This window comes from Saccopteryx bilineata, chromosome 1 (genome assembly GCF_036850765.1).
Source record: "Saccopteryx bilineata isolate mSacBil1 chromosome 1, mSacBil1_pri_phased_curated, whole genome shotgun sequence".
Classification (NCBI taxonomy): Eukaryota; Metazoa; Chordata; class Mammalia; order Chiroptera; family Emballonuridae; genus Saccopteryx; species Saccopteryx bilineata.
Window position 1 is genome coordinate 149,199,488 of NC_089490.1, and position 17,681 is coordinate 149,217,168.

The 17,681-nt window shown below is 47.6% G+C and overlaps 1 protein-coding gene across 12 annotated transcripts in view; it reads left to right on the top strand.

Annotated features, from left to right (window-relative positions):
• Window positions 1–17,681, top strand: part of DNM2 (dynamin 2) — a 92,599-nt gene that overhangs the window by 36,559 nt on the left and 38,359 nt on the right. For all 12 annotated transcript variants that reach the window (XM_066273478.1, XM_066273529.1, XM_066273512.1 and 9 more), the window contains exons 3-6: window positions 6,304–6,453; window positions 8,185–8,388; window positions 11,695–11,793; window positions 17,099–17,259. In XM_066273478.1, the coding sequence (XP_066129575.1) occupies window positions 6,304–6,453; window positions 8,185–8,388; window positions 11,695–11,793; window positions 17,099–17,259 (614 nt within the window). The remainder of the gene's footprint in view (window positions 1–6,303; window positions 6,454–8,184; window positions 8,389–11,694; window positions 11,794–17,098; window positions 17,260–17,681) is intronic.

Genomic DNA, 17,681 nt, shown 5'->3' on the forward strand with positions numbered 1-17,681 from the left:
GGCCTTGAGGTGGGGAAGCCACCAAGATACCAAACAGCAGAGGCCCTGGGGCTGAGGGAGGCAGGTGGGAGATGGGATACCCCACTGACATGAGGAAGGAAGCTCAGTGCAGTGTGAGATGAAGTGATGATGGCAGGGGCTCCTGGGGTTCTCCAGGGCTAGTCTCTGTGGGCTGTGTTGCTCCTAGAGGTTGGACTTTTTGGCTGGCTGGCTCTTTGAGACACGACTTTGGAGAGGGGCTGTCATTTTTACTGTGTGTCTATTTAAATACTGTGGCAGGGACTGGGAACCAGAAGGACTGGCTTTGTTCTCTGCTCATGAGGAAGAGAAGGTTTGCAAACAATGCACCTGATCTGGAGACGGGCGCAGCTCTGCAGTGGGAAATGGCAGCAGCTTGGCCTTAGCTGCTGGGGCCTTGGCTGCTGGGGATGAGTTGAGAGGGAGTTGTTCAGGTCCTGCAAGATGTGAGCTCAGTCCTACAGCCTCTGACTTATTTGGGCCACGTATGGTTAAGTCACAATTCTTAACAAATGCCCAAACCAAAAAAAGAAGAAGAAGAAAAGAGAGAAAAAAAGGTGGGTGGAGAACATGTTCACAGCTACAGAGGCCTAGGCTAACCCCTCTTGCCTATTTCTTCTGTTTTTGTTTCCTCATGGGGAAACTAAGGTGCAAAGAATGAGCCTGGCCAGTAGCCAGACCCTGTCCTCCCTTGTAGTCTCCCCCAGGTCCAGAGTATCCTAAGGGCGTGGGGATGGCACGGGCATGGGTCTTTGCCTACTCCTGCCCTTACCTGCCTCTGTCAGATGGACTGGGCTTGGAGTCAGGCAGCCGTCCCTCCCAGTTGGGTCTCTGTCAAACCTACTGTGACAGGCTTATGCAGTGTTCATCTTCCCCATCAGACCAGGAGCCTGGGCCTCTGTCATCAAGTAGTGCTTTGGGGAGGAGAGAGAGTGGGGAAGACAGCAGCTGGCCCCACCAGACATTTCCCTGTCCAGTCTCCCATTTATCCAGTTCGGTAGCTTTGGGGGTGCAGGGCCACCTCAAAGAAGCTGAAGCGGGGACCATATTCTGGCAGAGTCATTCAGTCATACATGTAATTACTATTTTTTTTTTAGCGAGAGACATGAAGGGAGAGAGATAAGAAACATCAATTTTATATAGTTGCAGTGCTTTAGTTGTTCATTGATTGCTTTCTCATATGTGTCTTGCCTCAGGCCAGGGTGGGGGCTCCAGCCGAGGGAGTCACTGCTTGCTCAATCCAGTGACCTTCTGATCATGTTGATGATCTCTCACTCAAGCTGGTAACCCTGTGCTCAAGCTGGATGAGCCCTCACTCAAGCCGGCAACCTCGGGTTTTGAACCTAGGACCTCAGTGTCCCAGGTCAGTGGTCTATCCACTGCGCCAGCATTGGTCAGGCCAGACTGGTAATTATTGAGCACCTACTGATGCCCAGAGGGAACCCCAGGGACCCAGAGTGCACAACCCAGATTCAGATCCTTGCCTTTTGTGGTGGACCTTCCAGCTGGGAACCAGAGAAAACACATAGGATAGGATAAGAAGGCGAAAGGTCCTAGAGTACTTGGAGGATGATAAGGATTGGGCACTGAAGGGGAAAAGACTGGAGAGGGTGTCATCTCAGGTGAGGGCCAGGACAAACCTTCTAGAAAACACTTGATTGAGACGAGGGAGGGAGCTAGGAGTGTGCCCCAGGCAGAGAGAAGAGCCCGGAGGCAGGCTCAGGCTTGGAGTTGTGAGCATGGAAGCCAGCTTGATGGGGAAGGAGTGAGTTGAGATTAGAAATTGGAGGGAAGGAAATTTTGTAGGGCCTTGTAGGATGTGGTAAAGTCTTTGGCTTTTACTTGGATAAGGTGGAAGCCATGGAGGGTTCTGAGGAGAGGAAGCATGAGTTTGGTTTTAAGAGAGTCAGTGCGTTGGGGGAAAACAGGATTGATGAAAGCTTTTTTTTAAAAGATATTATTTATTGACTTTAGAGAGGGAGGGAGCATCAAGACTTAGTAGTTGTTTCTTGTATGTGCCTTGACCGAGCAAGCCCATAGCGTTGAACTGGGGACATCAGCATTCTAGGTTGATGCTTTATCCACTGTGCCACCACAGGTCAAGTGGTGGAAGCTTTTTAAAATGTTGTTATGACCCTGGAATCTATTATTATTGTGTTGTTGTTTTTTTAAGTAAGAGGAGGGGAGACAGAGAAACAGACTCCTATATGCACCTGGACCAGAATCCACTGGGCAAACCCCCTCCCTAGCATACCCTGGTCATCTGGGACCTAGTTGCTGGTTGCTCGGCAACCTAGCTATTTTTAGTGCCTAAGACTGGAGGCTCCATGAGCCATCCTTGGCATCTAGGGCCAACTCCCTCAAGCCAGTCCAGCCGTGACTGCTGGAAGGGAAGAGTGAGAGAGAGAGAAAAGGGGGAGGGGGAAGGGTAGAAAGCAGATGGTTGCTTCTCCTGTGTGCCCTAACCAGGAATCGAACCCGGGGCATCCACACAGTGGGCCGATGTTCTACCACTGAGCCAACTGGCTGGTGTCAACCCTGGAATCTAGCACGTTTCCAAGGAGCCCAGTTAAGAAAGGCAGGTGGTGGCCCTGGCCGGTTGGCTCAGTGGTAGAGCGTTGGCCTGGTGTGCAGGAGTCCTGGGTTCGATTCCCAGCCAGGGCAAACAGGAGAAGCACCCATCTGCTTCTCCACCCCTCCCCCTCTCCTTCCTCTCTGTCTCTCTCTTTCCCTCCCGCAGCCGAGGCTCTACTGGAGCAAAGTTGGCACAGGTGCTGAGAATGGCTCCATGGCCTCTGCCTCGGGCGCTAGAGTGGCTCTGGTCGCAACAGAGCAATGCCCCAGATGGGCAGAGCATCGCCCCCTGGTGGGCATGCCAGGTGGATCCCAGTCGGGCGCATGCGGGAGTCTGTCTGACTGCCTCCCCGTTTCCAACTTCAGAAAAATACAAAAAAAAAAAAAAAAAAAAAAGGGCAAGTGGTGAGGGATGGGCCTGGCTGGCTCCTGAACCTTCCTGCTGCCCACTGACATGCTAAGGAAAAAAGCTGAGGCCTTCTAGCACAGACTCCTTCAGTATCCTTTACCCACATAGATTGGAGACTGCCAGCATACGGTGGGCTCAGGGCACCACAGCTTCCTATTAGTATGATCCACAGTGACCTGGCCTTGAAGAGGCAGTGCCAGGTGGCATAGAGTCAGAGAAGGCTCCCTGAAAGAAGTAACAGTCAGGTAGGCCCTGGAATAGGAAAAAGTGGGGCCAGACCTTCCAGGCACCAGGTCTGGCGGGGCAGGGGAGAAGGCCCGTATGATGGCCCCCAGCTCCTTGCTCATCTCACATCCCCCTGCAATTGTCCTGGAAGGGAGATGGTCTCTTGCCGGTGCTGAGCCCAGGGCCCTGAGCTGGAAAAGAACTGAGGTTGGAGAACTTTTCCATTTCTGTGGCTACTGCAGAAAGAGCAGCTGAGTGTGTCCTCTTGTCCCTGTGGGGAACTAGAGCGTGACTGCCCTTGGGAACTGGGTCAGCTGATGGGGGTGGAGTGGGTGATGCTGATCCTCCAACTGGTGTCCTCATTGCCCCTGCTCCCACGTGGCCAGTGCCAATACTGGACAAGGTCCTCAGTGATCTGAGCCCATGGAGTCCCCCAGACCCCAGCTGCAGAGCTTCAGAGAGGTAAGGAGCCTGCAGGTAGCCTCAAGGAAGGCCATGTGACCCGAGTCACTGCCTGGAGATAGATTGTCTGTACTCCAAATCCCAGCTCCACCACTGAGCTTGGGCCAAGTCTCTTCACCTCTCTAGACCTCAGCGTCCTTACCTGTGATACAGCCATCACAGAGATGCCCGCTGCTCACTCATGAGGAGCAAATGGGACCACACACTGGGTCTGCCCAGAATGAGCAGCGAGGCTGACTGTTGGCCATAGTTTGTTAGATTACTGTGATGGGAAGGCAAACCTCCTTCAACTTGTTTCTTTCTGTCTCATTACACCTGTGGATAGAAATTCTAGACTGCCAGACTTTCTGTATCTCCATCCCATTCATCTTTATATCCCCCCCGTTTTGTTTCATTTTAGGGAGTGAGGGGAAAGAGAGAAGCATCAGTTTGTTGTTCCATTTATTTATGCATTCATTGGTTAATTATTTATGTGTGCTGACTAGAGATTGAAGCCACAATCTTGGCTTATCAGGACAACATTCTAACCAACTGAGCTACCCCGCCAGGGCCTCCATCCTTTCCTTTAAAGCAGCTGATGGTGGTATGTCTGTGCTGTGGTTTATGTGTAGCCAGCTCTCCTCCTGGTGGGCATAGAGGTGATTTCCAGTTTTTTACTTTTTGGAAGCATGGTAGTGCATCTCTGCAGTGGTCCAGTTCTTTACGTTTTTTGCTGCGTGACTTATTTCCCTCTTTTTAGCATCCTTGCAGGAGCCGTGATCTCTGAGCCTTGTTCCCAACATTTATTATGAGAATTCAAACATAAGGAAAAGTTGAGGAATTATACCGTAAATGCCTGTAAACTCAGCACCTGTATCCTACAATAAACATTTTTTATTTTTGCTTTATTCTATATCTGTGATTTGCATTTCTCTAGCTTGAGGACAGAACCAGCATTGCCTTATTTTTTGTTTTTTGTTTTTTTACAGAGACAGAGAGTCAGAGAGAGGGATAGACAGGGACAGACAGAAAGGAACGGAGAGATGAGAAGCATCAATCATTAGTTTTTCGTTGCGCATTGCAACACCTTAGTTGTTCATTGATTGCTTTCTCATATATGCCTTGACCGTGGGCCTTCAGCAGATCGAGTAACCCCTTGCCTGAGCCAGCGACCTTGGGTCCAAGCTGGTGAACTTTTTGCTCAAACCAGATGAGCCCACGTTCAAGCTGGCGACCTCAGGGTCTCGAACCTGGGTCCTCGGCATCCCAGTCCAACACTCTATCCACTGTGCCACCGCCTGGTCAGGCGCATTGCCTTGTTAATTACTTGTTTGTTTCCCTCCTTCTCAGTGTTAATATGTTTTTCAGTTACCTTGGGCTCAGAAGGCATGCAAAGGCCTCTTACATCCACTTGAGGCCCTGCCTAGAAAGTATTTCATCTGAGGAGTTCATGTCTAGGTGGGGACCCCTTGAATAGCCAGGAAGGGCAGAGGGACATCAAGACAGGCTTTGGTGAGGACAGCAATGGTGTCGTATTCTCTACTAGGACAGCAGCTTGCATCTCTCTTGACTGTGGCCAACAGAGAGGGAGGTTTTACAACCCGACCCAGGACTCAGTCTCATGATGATACCACAGCAGAGGTTTCATCAGATGTACCTAACCCATGGCATGCTCTCCCTCCCAGGAGCACACCAGCACCCCTCCTTTGCTCCCTTCTTCCCCCACTGGCATATGTCCCCTAAACTCTAAGGGATCGTATTAGACTTAGAACCAGGGGAGCAGTGGGCAGTGGCAGGTCATCCTGAGCTAACTCCTAGATCTCTCTCCATGGCCTAACAGCAACTCTGTCTAGGCCAGTGGTTCTCAACCTGTGGGTCGCGACCCCGGCGGGGGTCGAACGACCAAAACACAGGGGTCGTCTAAAGCCATCGGAAAATACAGCTGAGCTACCCAGCCAGGGGTTTTTTGTTTTGTTTTTTCTGAAGTTAGAAACGGGGAGGCAGTCAGACAGATTCCTGCATGCGCCCGACCAGGATCTACCCGGCATGCCCACCAGGGGGTGATGCTCTGCCACAGCTGGAGCCATTCTAGCGTCTGAGGCGGAGGCCATGGAGCCTTCCTCAGCACCTGGGCCAACTTTGCTCCAGTGGAGTCCTGGCTGTGGGAGGGGAAGAGAGAGACAGAGAGAAAGGAGAAGGGGAAGGGTGGAAAAGCAGATGGGCACTTCTCCTGTGTGCCCTGGCTGGGAATCGAATCTGGGACTTCCACATGCTGGGCCAATGCTCTACTGCTGAGCCAACCTGCCAGGGTTTGATGTTTTTTTTCTTTTTTTCTTTTTGGACTCATAATATGTCATGATGTGTAGTTTTGCAAAATACTTCTTGAGAATGTTCATCCCATGGGGATGGGATCTTTGCTAGTTTTGTTCCTTGTGGAATCCCTGAGGTCTGGAAGGGGGCTAGGTCTATAGGAGTGCCCCTCAAATATAAATACTTTTCACAAGGGTGAATCTATTGCTCTCCAGGTTCCTAGATTCTTTCTCTGCTTGCAAAGTGCCTGTCCTGCAAGGTCATCTCCCCACGCCCTATAAGACTGCTTCTCTTTTTCATTTTTTGCATATTTCTTCTCTTTGTAGAATATGCTGAGTTTTTGCACTGCAAGTCCAAAAAGTTTACAGACTTTGAAGAAGTTCGACAGGAAATTGAAGCAGAGACCGACAGGGTCACGGGGACCAACAAAGGCATCTCCCCAGTGCCCATCAACTTGCGGGTCTACTCACCACACGGTAGGCAGCGTGAACATGCACCGATCACGGCCGCAGAAGAAAGCTGACTCTGCCAGTCATGGGTCAAGCCAGCCTTCTTGTCAAAAGCATATGTCCCCTTCCATTTTCTTCACATATACCCAGCCCTCTTGATCTGTAGCATCCCACTTTTGATAGATGGTACTGCAAAATTGATCTCAGCTCTAAGAAAAACAGCCGCCAGGAAGACTGTCAGGAGTGGTGGGGCCGAGGCAAATTGTAGCTATATGCTTTATTTGTTTATTTATGTACTTAGTTATTTATAATTAAAATAAAATTTTAAAATTTTATTATATCACATAGTTGATGTTCAGTTTTCTATTAGTTTCAGGTATATAGCATAGTAGTTGGACATTTATATAACTTAGATGATTCACCCTTGAAAGTATGGTATCCACCTGACACCATACATAGTTATGATACTATCATGAACTGTATTGCCTATGCTGTACTTTACATCCCCGTGACAGTGTTGTAATTGCCAGTTTTGTATGCTCCTTTTAAAAGAGCAGACACCGGTTGGCTCCCAGGTGATGGTGGCCACAAAGGACACCTCTTTCAGTTTTTCAAGAGGATCCAGAAACAGTCTGTGCAAAATGTCCTGATTTTAAAATTGCATCATTTAAATAGAGTGGCCTGTGGTCATATACAGAATCTGGCCCAGAGCATGGATTGCTAACTCAAATAGCATTTGGGAAATATTCCAGCAGTCTCTTAACTCCTCAGTATGGGATCTTTATGATGAATTTAAAATTTTATTTATTTATTTATTTTTTTTTTTCCTGAAGCTGGAAACGGGGAGAGACAGTCAGACAGACTCCTGCATGCGCCCGACCTCCACCCGGCACGCCCACCAGGGGCGACGCTCTGCCCACCAGGGGGCGATGCTCTGCCCCTCCGGGGCGCCGTTCCGCCACGACCAGAGCCACTCTAGCGCCTGGGGCAGAGGCCAAGGAGCCATCCCCAGCGCCCAGGCCATCTTTGCTCCAATGGAGCCTTGGCTGCGGGAGGGGAAGGGAGAGACAGAGAGGAAGGAGGGAGGGGTGGAGAAGCAAATGGACGCTTCTCCTATGTGCCCTGGCCGGGAATCGAACCCGGGTCCCCCGCACGCCAGCCGACGCTCTACCGCTGAGCCAACCGGCCAGGGCCTAAAATTTTATTTTTTAGTGAATTATGCCTATAGATGGCTCACACTAAAAATTACAAAAGAATATACAGCAAAATCCCACCCTGTCCCTGATATTATAAATATATTTCATGTTCTTCAAATGATAATGTATCTGTGAGCATTTATGGATATATAACATGTATATTTACTCAACCTATAACATGATATAAAAATCATTTATTCCTCTCTTTTTGTATGAATGCATCCCAGAGTATGTTTCTTATCAGAGTATCACTTTTTGTTTTTAATGGTTCTTTGGTATTGGCTGAACTTTGGGTTGAAATTTATTTAGTCATTTAAATGAATAAATAAGTTCTGATCTACAGATATAGATGTCCTCATTGAAAACTGTATCACTGACAGAATAGGTAGAGGGTGTATGTAAGGTAGGATCTTAGAAGGGGAGTTACTGATCAGAAGGGGTGACCCAGCTGGAGCAGCAAGAGGAATCCTGAGGCCCTGGGGAAATGGCTGCATGGATGAAGAGGCCGTGTATGCCTCCCCTCCCTGGGCTTGATGACCTTTCCCTCTGGTTTCCCTCCTAGTGTTGAACCTGACCCTCATTGACCTCCCGGGCATCACCAAGGTACCTGTGGGGGACCAGCCCCCTGACATCGAATACCAGATCAAGGACATGATCTTGCAGTTCATCAGCCGGGAGAGCAGCCTCATCCTCGCTGTCACCCCTGCCAACATGGACCTGGCTAACTCAGATGCCCTCAAAATGGCCAAGGAGGTCGACCCCCAAGGTAACCACCAAACTGCACAGTAGCTCCTCCCTCTTCCAGGTGCCTGTGATCATTGAGACTTGACTAGCATCCTTGATTCCAAGTCACTGGTATTCTCTTTGGCACATGGCCTCCCTAGGAAAAGGTCTGATGGGACATAGCATTTCCCATGAGGACCAGCAACGCTAGATGGCCCCAGGAGGCCATTATGTGGCAGTTTGGCATTCCTCAGACACAATAGTGTAGGGGAGTGAGAAAAGCCCAGTCCTGCTAGGCACAGATGCAAGTCCAAATCCCATCTCTAGAAGTTGTTTACCCTCCCAAGGTCCTCTTTCTGTCCATCAGGAGCAGCAGTGCCAATCTGCAGAGTTGCTGAGAGTACTGGAGCTGTCGCCATCACTGCTCAGTGCCAAGCAGGGAGGTAGGAGAGGGAGTTAGTGAAGCAAGTTGGGGTGCTAAGTTGTAGTAGAAGAGTGTAGCATCTCTGGCTTAGGGCATTCTGGCTCAAACTTTTCCAGTGGCCATTTATTCAGTAAATGTCAGTTAACACCTGCTATATACTAGGTTCTGTTTGGCCTTGGGAATCTTATAGGAGACAAAATTAACAGGTGCCCTGCCACTGGGGAGCTGGTATTCTGATGGAGGTGACAATCCAACAAGGAAATAAGCAAGTGGGATAATTTCTGGTAGAAGTAAGCACTGGAAGAAAATAGAACCCTTTAAGAGTGGCTGGGGTGGGATGTGAGGGTTTAGGCAAGACAAGAATAATTAAAAGAGCCTGACCAGGTGGTAGTGCAGTGGATAGAGTGTTGAACTGGGTCGCGGAGGACCCAGGTTTGAAACCCCTAGGTCGCTGGCTTGAGCTCAGGCTCACCAGCTTGAGCGTGAGGTCATTGGCTTGAGTGTGAAACCACAGATGGTCGCTGGCTTGAGCCCAAAGGTTGCTGGCTTGAGCAAAGGGTCACTCGCACTGCTGTAGCACGCCCCCCCCCCAATCAAGGAACATATGAGAAAGCAATCAATGAACAACTAAGGAGCTGCAACAAAGAATTGATGCTTCTCATCTCTCTCCCTTCCTGTCTGTCTGTCCCTCTCTCTGTGTCACCAAAAGAAAACAAAAAAAGAATAATAAAATGAGACAAATCCAGAAAAATGGGCAGTAGATGGTAAACAGACTGGGTGTAATTTGAGGTTGGGTTGCCCAAGACATAGTAAGGAGGCTAGTGTGGTTGGAACAGAGCCAACTAAAGGGAGGGCAGGGGATGGGAGGATAGGGCTGGGGCGAGAGCTAGTTGCTCAGGACCTTTGGTAGCCATGGGAACCTGGATTTATTGAGAATGTTGAAGGTTTAGCAGAGTGTGGCACATACTGAAATACATTTTGCAAAATGCTGTTGAACTATATAATTCCATAGTGGTTTGGAGGGAGTCGGGGACCAGCAAGGAGTTGGGGCAGACAGGCTCTGTGGCTCATGCTCCCTAGTTTCCAGCCTTGAGTCAGACCAGGGGGCATGTTGACCTTGGGTGGCTGCTGCTGGCCCTTTCCCACCTAGACTTCTAGTTCCTCAATGTCCAGAGCTGTGTGCTGAGCACTTCGTCCCATGTGGATAGGCTGTGCTAGCTCCTCCTCAAGGTCATCTCAGGTGTGCTTTCCTTGGAGGGACTGCCCCTGCCCACAGTCCCCCACAGCATCCTTGTCCCTCAGTCTGCTCCCACAAAATGGGGTGTAAGTGACAAAGCTGCCGCAGAGGCAGAAGCTTGAGCAGTTGCTAAGAAAATCCGAATGAATTCAGTTGAGCAGCATTTATGAACTGATGCTGGCATTCTGTCTTAAAAGAGGTACTTTTCCGCCTTTGAAACTATTAGTAAATTTTACTCAAAAAATGTCACCGTTGTAAAATATAGAATCTAGTGCTCGCTTTGACAGCACAAATACTAAAATATAGAACCTAAAAGTGACAGCTCCTCTTCCCCTGCAGAGATACTTGGAGCCACACTTGGTAGACATCCTTTCAGTTCTGTATGCAAATTCACTTTTTTTTTTTTTGAGACAGAAAGAAGGACAGACAGATAGGAAGGGAGAGAGATGAGAAGCATCAACTCATAGTTTCATCACTTTAGTTGCTCATTGATTGCTTCCTCATATGTGCTTTGACCAGGGGGCTCAAGCTGAGCCAGTGACTCCTTGCTTAAGCCAGTGACCTTGGAATCATGTCGATGACCTTGCACTCAAATTGTACGAGCCTGTGCTCAAGCTGGCGTCTTCAGGGTTTCGAACCTCAGCATCCCAGGTCAACGCTCTATCTACTGTGCCACCACCAGTCAGGCTAAACTCACATTTTAAAAATTGGATGTTTACATATTTTTCTGTGATGTATGTGTTTTCCTTTTACCATAGGGATGTACGTACATAGCCATCCACCTGGCGCCCCATCATTGCCTTTTCTTGTTTTTGTGCTGTTGGGTTGTTTCAAGTCTTTAATAAACAATGGTTCGGTGACCTTTAAGTTTCCAAGAGAGTTAACTACCCCAGGTCCTCTCCTCCATCACATCTCTCTACCTTGCTCAGCTTCTCCCCTCCAAACCTGGTACAAGCTTTGTGTATACAGTATTCACAGCTGTGGTCCCTTTGCCCTCTGCAGAGGTGATGTTAGCTCATAATCTCACAGCAGAATGGGCACAGGCAGGGGCACCAGGGAGGGTATGCAGTCACCCCGTAGGTGCCTACCTTAGTGCCCACTGAGGATATTCCTGGGCCTCCCTCTGTCCCCTGAGTTTCATACACGTGTGTACACACACACACACACACACACACACGGTTGGCACAGAGGTGGCTCTCAGACACCAGCAGGGAGGTTGGCCTGCAGGTTTCAGGCTTTGCTTGGAGGTTCCTCTTGATTCTGAAGAGAGGCAGAATTCAATGGGTGGCTTCCAGATGGAATTTGGCCATTCATAAAAAAAAGTAGCCTTGGTTCATGTATTGTGTTGGGACTTTGCACGCAGAGAGTACAGCGTGGAACCTCTGACCTAGGAGTTCAGTGAGGTTTCCCCTGATGCTGTAGCAGCAAGACGAGGTCACTGATGATACAAATGATGATGGTGACCAGTGTTTATTGATTGAACATTGACCAACATGCCAGTTTTATTCTTATGGTAAACCCCCTGAGATTGGTGATGTTACTGTCTTCATTTGACTTGAGGGAACCGAGTCTGGGTAGCAGACATTGTGGCTTATCCCAGGTCGTATGTCAGTGGGAAGGGGACCAGGTGGACCCATGGTGGCTTGGGACTTCTTCCTAATAGTGCCTTAACCTCTGGGCTCTTTCAGGCCTGCGGACCATTGGCGTCATCACCAAGCTCGACCTGATGGACGAGGGCACCGATGCCCGGGATGTCCTGGAGAACAAGCTGCTCCCCTTGAGAAGAGGTGCGGCTTGGTGGGAAGCTGGGAGCCTTGGGGCACGGCATCGGGAGGCCGTAGGGCCCGGAGAGGGGAGGCCTGGGGGGCTGCAGGGCCAGGGGATGGCAGGAAAGATGAGCGGAGTGGAGCAGGAGAGCTGGTACACCCTGCTTTTTGAAACAAAATTTGTTTTTGTTCTCATTACTGAAACCTCAGCAAGTGCTTCCAAATACATTCCACCATCACCTGTTTCCCCACTGCCCAAAAGGCAAGGCTTTTCTGTTGCATTGTAAACCCTTCTAACTTTGTTTTCTGAGGGAATATATCTTTTTCTTCTGTTTGTATATGTTAATTTTTCAAGTACACACTTAACACTGCTCATTTGGGAATATGAAAAAGCAAGTATAGTTGACCCTTGAACAAAATGAGATTGAACTGCACAGGTCCAATATATATGGATTTCTACACTGACATGCATATTTCATGGTGGTGAAGGGCTAGCTCCTGCTGGTAATCTGCATATGTGGAGGGCTAGCTATAGTTATATATGGATTTTCAACTGCACTGGAGGTAGGCATCCCTGACTCCCACATTATTCAGGGATCAACTGTATATAGAAAGGAGAAACTAAAATCAGCCTCAGCCAAATTCCCCCAGATAGCCATTAGTTAACACACTGTGGCTCTACTTCCAGAAAGTTCCCAAGAATTTGTAACTTTGATTAACTTTTACACTTAGTTTTTTTAATGAACATTTTCAGACATTCTTGAAAGTAGAGTGGACCCAGCCTTGGTGATTGTCAACACACAGGAATCTCCCACATGTCCTCGCCTACTGTTGTCATTTTCATCTGGGGGATTAAAAAGCAAATCCTAGGCATTGTATTATTTTATACATAAATACCTAAGTTTCTGTTTCATCTCCCCCTCCTTGCCCCCTTGTTTTTTGTATAACATTCATTTGTGGAAGAAACCAGATCATCCCCACACTCAGATTTGGCCAATGGTAGTTCCCTGTAAGCTGGTAATTAGAGTTACACAGAGGCTTGATTAGACTCAGTTTTAGGTTCTGACCTTCTGATTGGAGTAGTGTAAGTATTATTTCCAAAAAATGAGTAGCAAACATTTATTAAGTGTCTGTTACATACCAGGTACTGTTCTAAACTCTTGATGTGTAAGAGCCCGCTTAATTCTGATAACAAACAACACGGTGTTTCTGTTTTCATCCCCATTTTATGCATGAAGAAACTGAGGCATAGAGAGTTTAAATTCTTTGCCCCAGCCCACACAACTAGCATGAGGCGGAGCTGGTTTTGAACGCCAGCCTTCTAGCACCAGGCTGCTTTGTGACCTAATTGTCCATTTCACGTAGCAAAATAGAAGATTTCCCCACAACAGTCAGATATTCTTCAAGATGACTTCAGAAGGTCCTGTGGAGTCCCTTATGTGGATGTGTGGGGGCCCACATTTGTTGAACACTTGGGTTGTCTTCAATTTTTCCCCATAGCACACTATTGACTCTCCATCTAGGTTTTTGGTTTTTGGGGGCTATTTCATCCCTAATTGCACTGTTGCCTTTCCCGTGCCTTCCCTCTGGGATCAGCTTTCAGCTGTGAGCACCTTCTGGCTCTTGCACCTAACTGGCACCATTTAAGTCTTGTCTTTTGCTCCCAGGTTTTCCCTCCTTGATGTCTAGGGTAGCCATGGAGAAAACATTCAGACCTTGATTTCCACCTTCCCCCAGCACTGCTGGGACACTTGAGTGATGAGAGGTGGCCCTAGATCAGGACAGTGTGTTCAGGAGCAAAACCCCAAAACCTATTTAGCTGTGAGGTTCAGAGGCCGAAGAGCTAATTTGTGTCAGAGGTTTAGGAAGGAAGGATCAGTGCTGAAGAGGGAAGCGTACCCCATCTGTCCCCGCACCTTCCACTGGCATTTCAACTGCATGCTCCCTTGCACATGTAGGACCACCATCATAGACTCTGAGGGACACTAGCTATGTTCAACATTGCTGCCTGAGAGGCTGGATGGCATGACCTCCTCACTTTCCTTCCTTTCACTGTTATCTGTCTCTCCTCCTCTGCCTTCGTGTCTGTTTCCAAGAAAGTGGTTCTTCCTGTCTCTCCTCACTTATATGCTTGCTTCTGACGGAAGACCTTAGGCTCTCTCTCAGATTTCTTCTCTTGCCTCACAGCTTTCAGAATCCTTCCAGTTGGTTCCTTCTTCTTGGCTTATGAAAGACTTAGAACGACAACACCCTTAGAGGAACCAAAATTGGAGCTAGTCTCCTCTCTTTGCCCCCTACTGCTTCCATCTGCTCATGGTGATAGACACTTTTGGCTTCCCACGGATCTGGGTTTAGACCGGGGTCTGCTGATCCTCTCGGAGGCTTTTGCAAGTGACCTCACCTTGGCCTGCCTTGGTTCCCTCATCTGTAAAATGGATATAGTAACAGAAAGGATGAAAATCAGGTCTGCAGATGGTTCATGAAGTGCCAGTCCCCTTTTCCCCAAGAGAAGCATTGATAGACCCCCACTGCCAAGAAAATGGGGATAAATATATGTATTTATTACTTTTATGCCACTTATTTCCACCTATCTTCCAACTTTATTTATATTAACAACAATGAATAACCTCCTCTCTTTATTGAGGAGCTACCATTTGTCAGCTACTAGGCTAAGTTCTTTATTTCCCACAACACCCATTTGTGTATCCATATTGCTTGGTGTCTCATGTGTACACTTAGGGGCTCCTGGGAGTTCTGGCTTTTTGAATACCATGCCCCTTCTCTCTTTTTTCTTCTTTCTTTATATTTTTCTTTATCTACTCGTTATTTATTTATTTACTTACTTACTTATTTACTTATTTAGAGGCAGGGAGAGAGAGACAGGAACATATATCTGCTCCTATATGTGCCCTGACTGGGGAATTGAATCTCTGAACTCCGGGACTATGCTCCAACCAACTAAACTATTCAGCCAAGGCTTAGTTTTTATTGATTTTTTTTTTTTTAGAGAGACAGAGAGAGGGGAAGGGAAGCATTTGTTCTTCTACTCAGTCATGCATTTTTTTGGTTGCTTCCTGGGTGTGGCCTGACGGAATTGAATTCACAACCTTGTTGTTTTGGGACAGTACTCTTAACTGACTGAGCTAACAGGCCAGGGCCTCTTCTTTTTTTTTTTTTTTTTTTTTTTATTGGGCCCTGGCTGGTTGGCTCAGTGGTAGAGAGTTAGTCCCGCATGTGGAAGTCCCAGGTACCATTCCTGGTCAAGGCACACAGAAGTGACCATCTGCTTTTCCACCTTCCCCCAACCCTTTCTCTCTTTCTCTCTCTCTCTTTCTCTCTCTTCTCCTCCCACAGCCATAGCTCGAATGGTTCGAGCAATTGGCCCTGGGCGCTAAGGATGGCAGCATGTCCTGTCTCAGGCACTAAAAATATCTTGGTTGTTGAACAACAGAGCAGCAGTCCCAGATAGGCAGAGCATCACCTGGTGGGGGGCTTATTGGGTGGATCCCAGTTGGGATGCATGCGGGAGTCTGTGTCTCTGCCTCCCCGCCTTTCACTTAATTTTTTAAAAAATTATTGATTGAGTTTAGAGACAGGATGGGAGAGAAAGACAAATATACAGAAACATCTATCTGTTCCTTTATTTGCCCTGACTGAGGATCAAACCCATAATCTTTGTATGTCAGTTTGACACTAACTAAGCTATGCTCTTTATGTCCAAATATTGAAAATTTTTTCTTCACACTAGTATTTTTATTCTAAAAATATAGTTTCTTATATTTGGAAAGAAATTTCCAAAATGGTACTGAAGGCTCTTAATTGAGGAGACTATCTCTTAACCCCCTCCCCTAAGTCCCATTTCTCATGAACTGACAGTTAACTGTTTCATAGTTTTCATTCAGGAAATTTTAATATAAATACATTCATTTTTAAAACTTGCCCATGTTTTCTTCAAGAATTTCTATAGTTCCATATTTTGTATGTAAATCAGTGATCCTTCAAGAACTAGTTTTGGTAGGTGCCCAACTTTGCCAGCATTGACCATTAAATAATCCAACTTTTCTTCCACTGAGGAAAGTGAAGTGGTAGCTGTTAGTTCTCACCTGCTGCTGGGTATGATTTTGGACTTTCTTATTCCATTCATCTCTCTAGACCAGGGGTAGTCAACCTTTTTATACCTACCACCCACTTTTGTATCTCTGTTAGTAGTAAAATTTTCTAACCGCCCACCGGTTCCACAGTAATGGTGATTTATAAAGCAGGGAAGTAACTTTACTTTATAAAATTTATAAAGCAGAGTTACAGCAAGTTAAAGCATAGAATAATAATTACTTACCAAGTACTTTATATCGGATTTTTGCTAAGTTTGGCAGAATAAATCTTTATAAAAGAACTTACTGGCCCTGGCCGGTTGGCTCAGCGGTAGAGCGTCGGCCTGGCGTGCGGGGGACCCGGGTCCGATTCCTGGCCAGAGCACATAGGAGAAGCGCCAATTTGCTTCTCCACCCCCCCCCCCTTCCTCTCTGTCTCTCTCTTCCCCTCCTGCAGCCGGGGCTCCATTGGAGCAAGGATGGCCCGGGCGCTGGGGATGGCTCCTTGGCCTCTGCCCCAGGCGCTGGAGTGGCTCTGGTCGCGGCAGAGCGCCACCCCGGAGGGGCAGAGCATCATCCCCTGGTGGGCGTGCCGGGTGGATCCCGGTCGGGCACATTCGGGAGTCTGTCTGACTGTCTCTCCCCGTTTCCAGCTTCAGAAAAATGCAAAAAAAAAAAAAAAGAAAAAAAGAACTTACTATAGTTAAATCTATCTTTTTATTTATACTTTGGTTGCTTCGCTACCGCCCACCATGAAAGCTGGAACGCCCACTAGTGGGCGGTAGGGACCAGGCTGACTACCACTGCTCTAGACAGACTTGCCCCAATATACCCAACCTTTTGCAATATAATAGCTTTAAAATAGGTTTTAATGATTGGCAAGATTAGCTGCCCCCCAATTGCCCTTCTTTTTGAAATTTTTTTTCTTACCTGTTTTTAAAGCTCAGTTTGTGGATTTCACCTTTTTTAAAGCTTATCTCCACCCCCATCATGCCAGGCTGAACGTAGTCTCTCCTTCCAAGCATTTGCATTGCCTTTCAGGATTGCACTCTGCATTTGCGTTCTCTGTGTTGTTTCTAAGTAATGTGTGCAGCTTGTAATCCATTCTGTGATTCATAGGAGAGAATCCATGTATTAACCTGCACCTAGCTTAGTTTTGTGCCTTGGCTGCAATGGGCACCTGGGCACCTTGGCTTGCCTGGCAGTGTCCCTGCCCTGACCCGCTCTCCCCGCAGGCTACATTGGTGTGGTGAACCGCAGCCAGAAGGACATCGAAGGCAAGAAAGACATTCGTGCAGCACTGGCGGCTGAGAGGAAGTTCTTTCTCTCCCACCCAGCCTACCGGCACATGGCTGATCGCATGGGTACCCCACACCTGCAGAAGACTCTAAATCAGGTATGTCAGTGATTTTGTGGAGTTGTATGTGCTGTGTACAATCTGCCATCCACAGTGATGCTAGCTTGGTCCAGAGCAGCTCTTATTTTAACAGAATGGCTTCAGTCCATCTTTGATTCATGGCCTGATGAAGAAAGAGTGTATGTTCAGTAAGTTGGTACCACTAATGTTATTAGCACTATTATTATTGTTGTTGTTATTATTACTTTTTTTAGGGAGAGTGAGAGAAAAAGAGTGAGAAACAGGAAGGGATAAAGAGAAGGAGGAGAGAGATGAGAAGCATCAACTTATAGTTGCTTCATTTTAATTGTTCATTGATTGCTCAAGCCAGTGACCTCGGGGTTCAAATCAGTGACCTCAGGCTTCAAGCCAGCGACCTTGAGAATCATGTTGATTCCACACTCAAGCTGGCGACCTTGGGT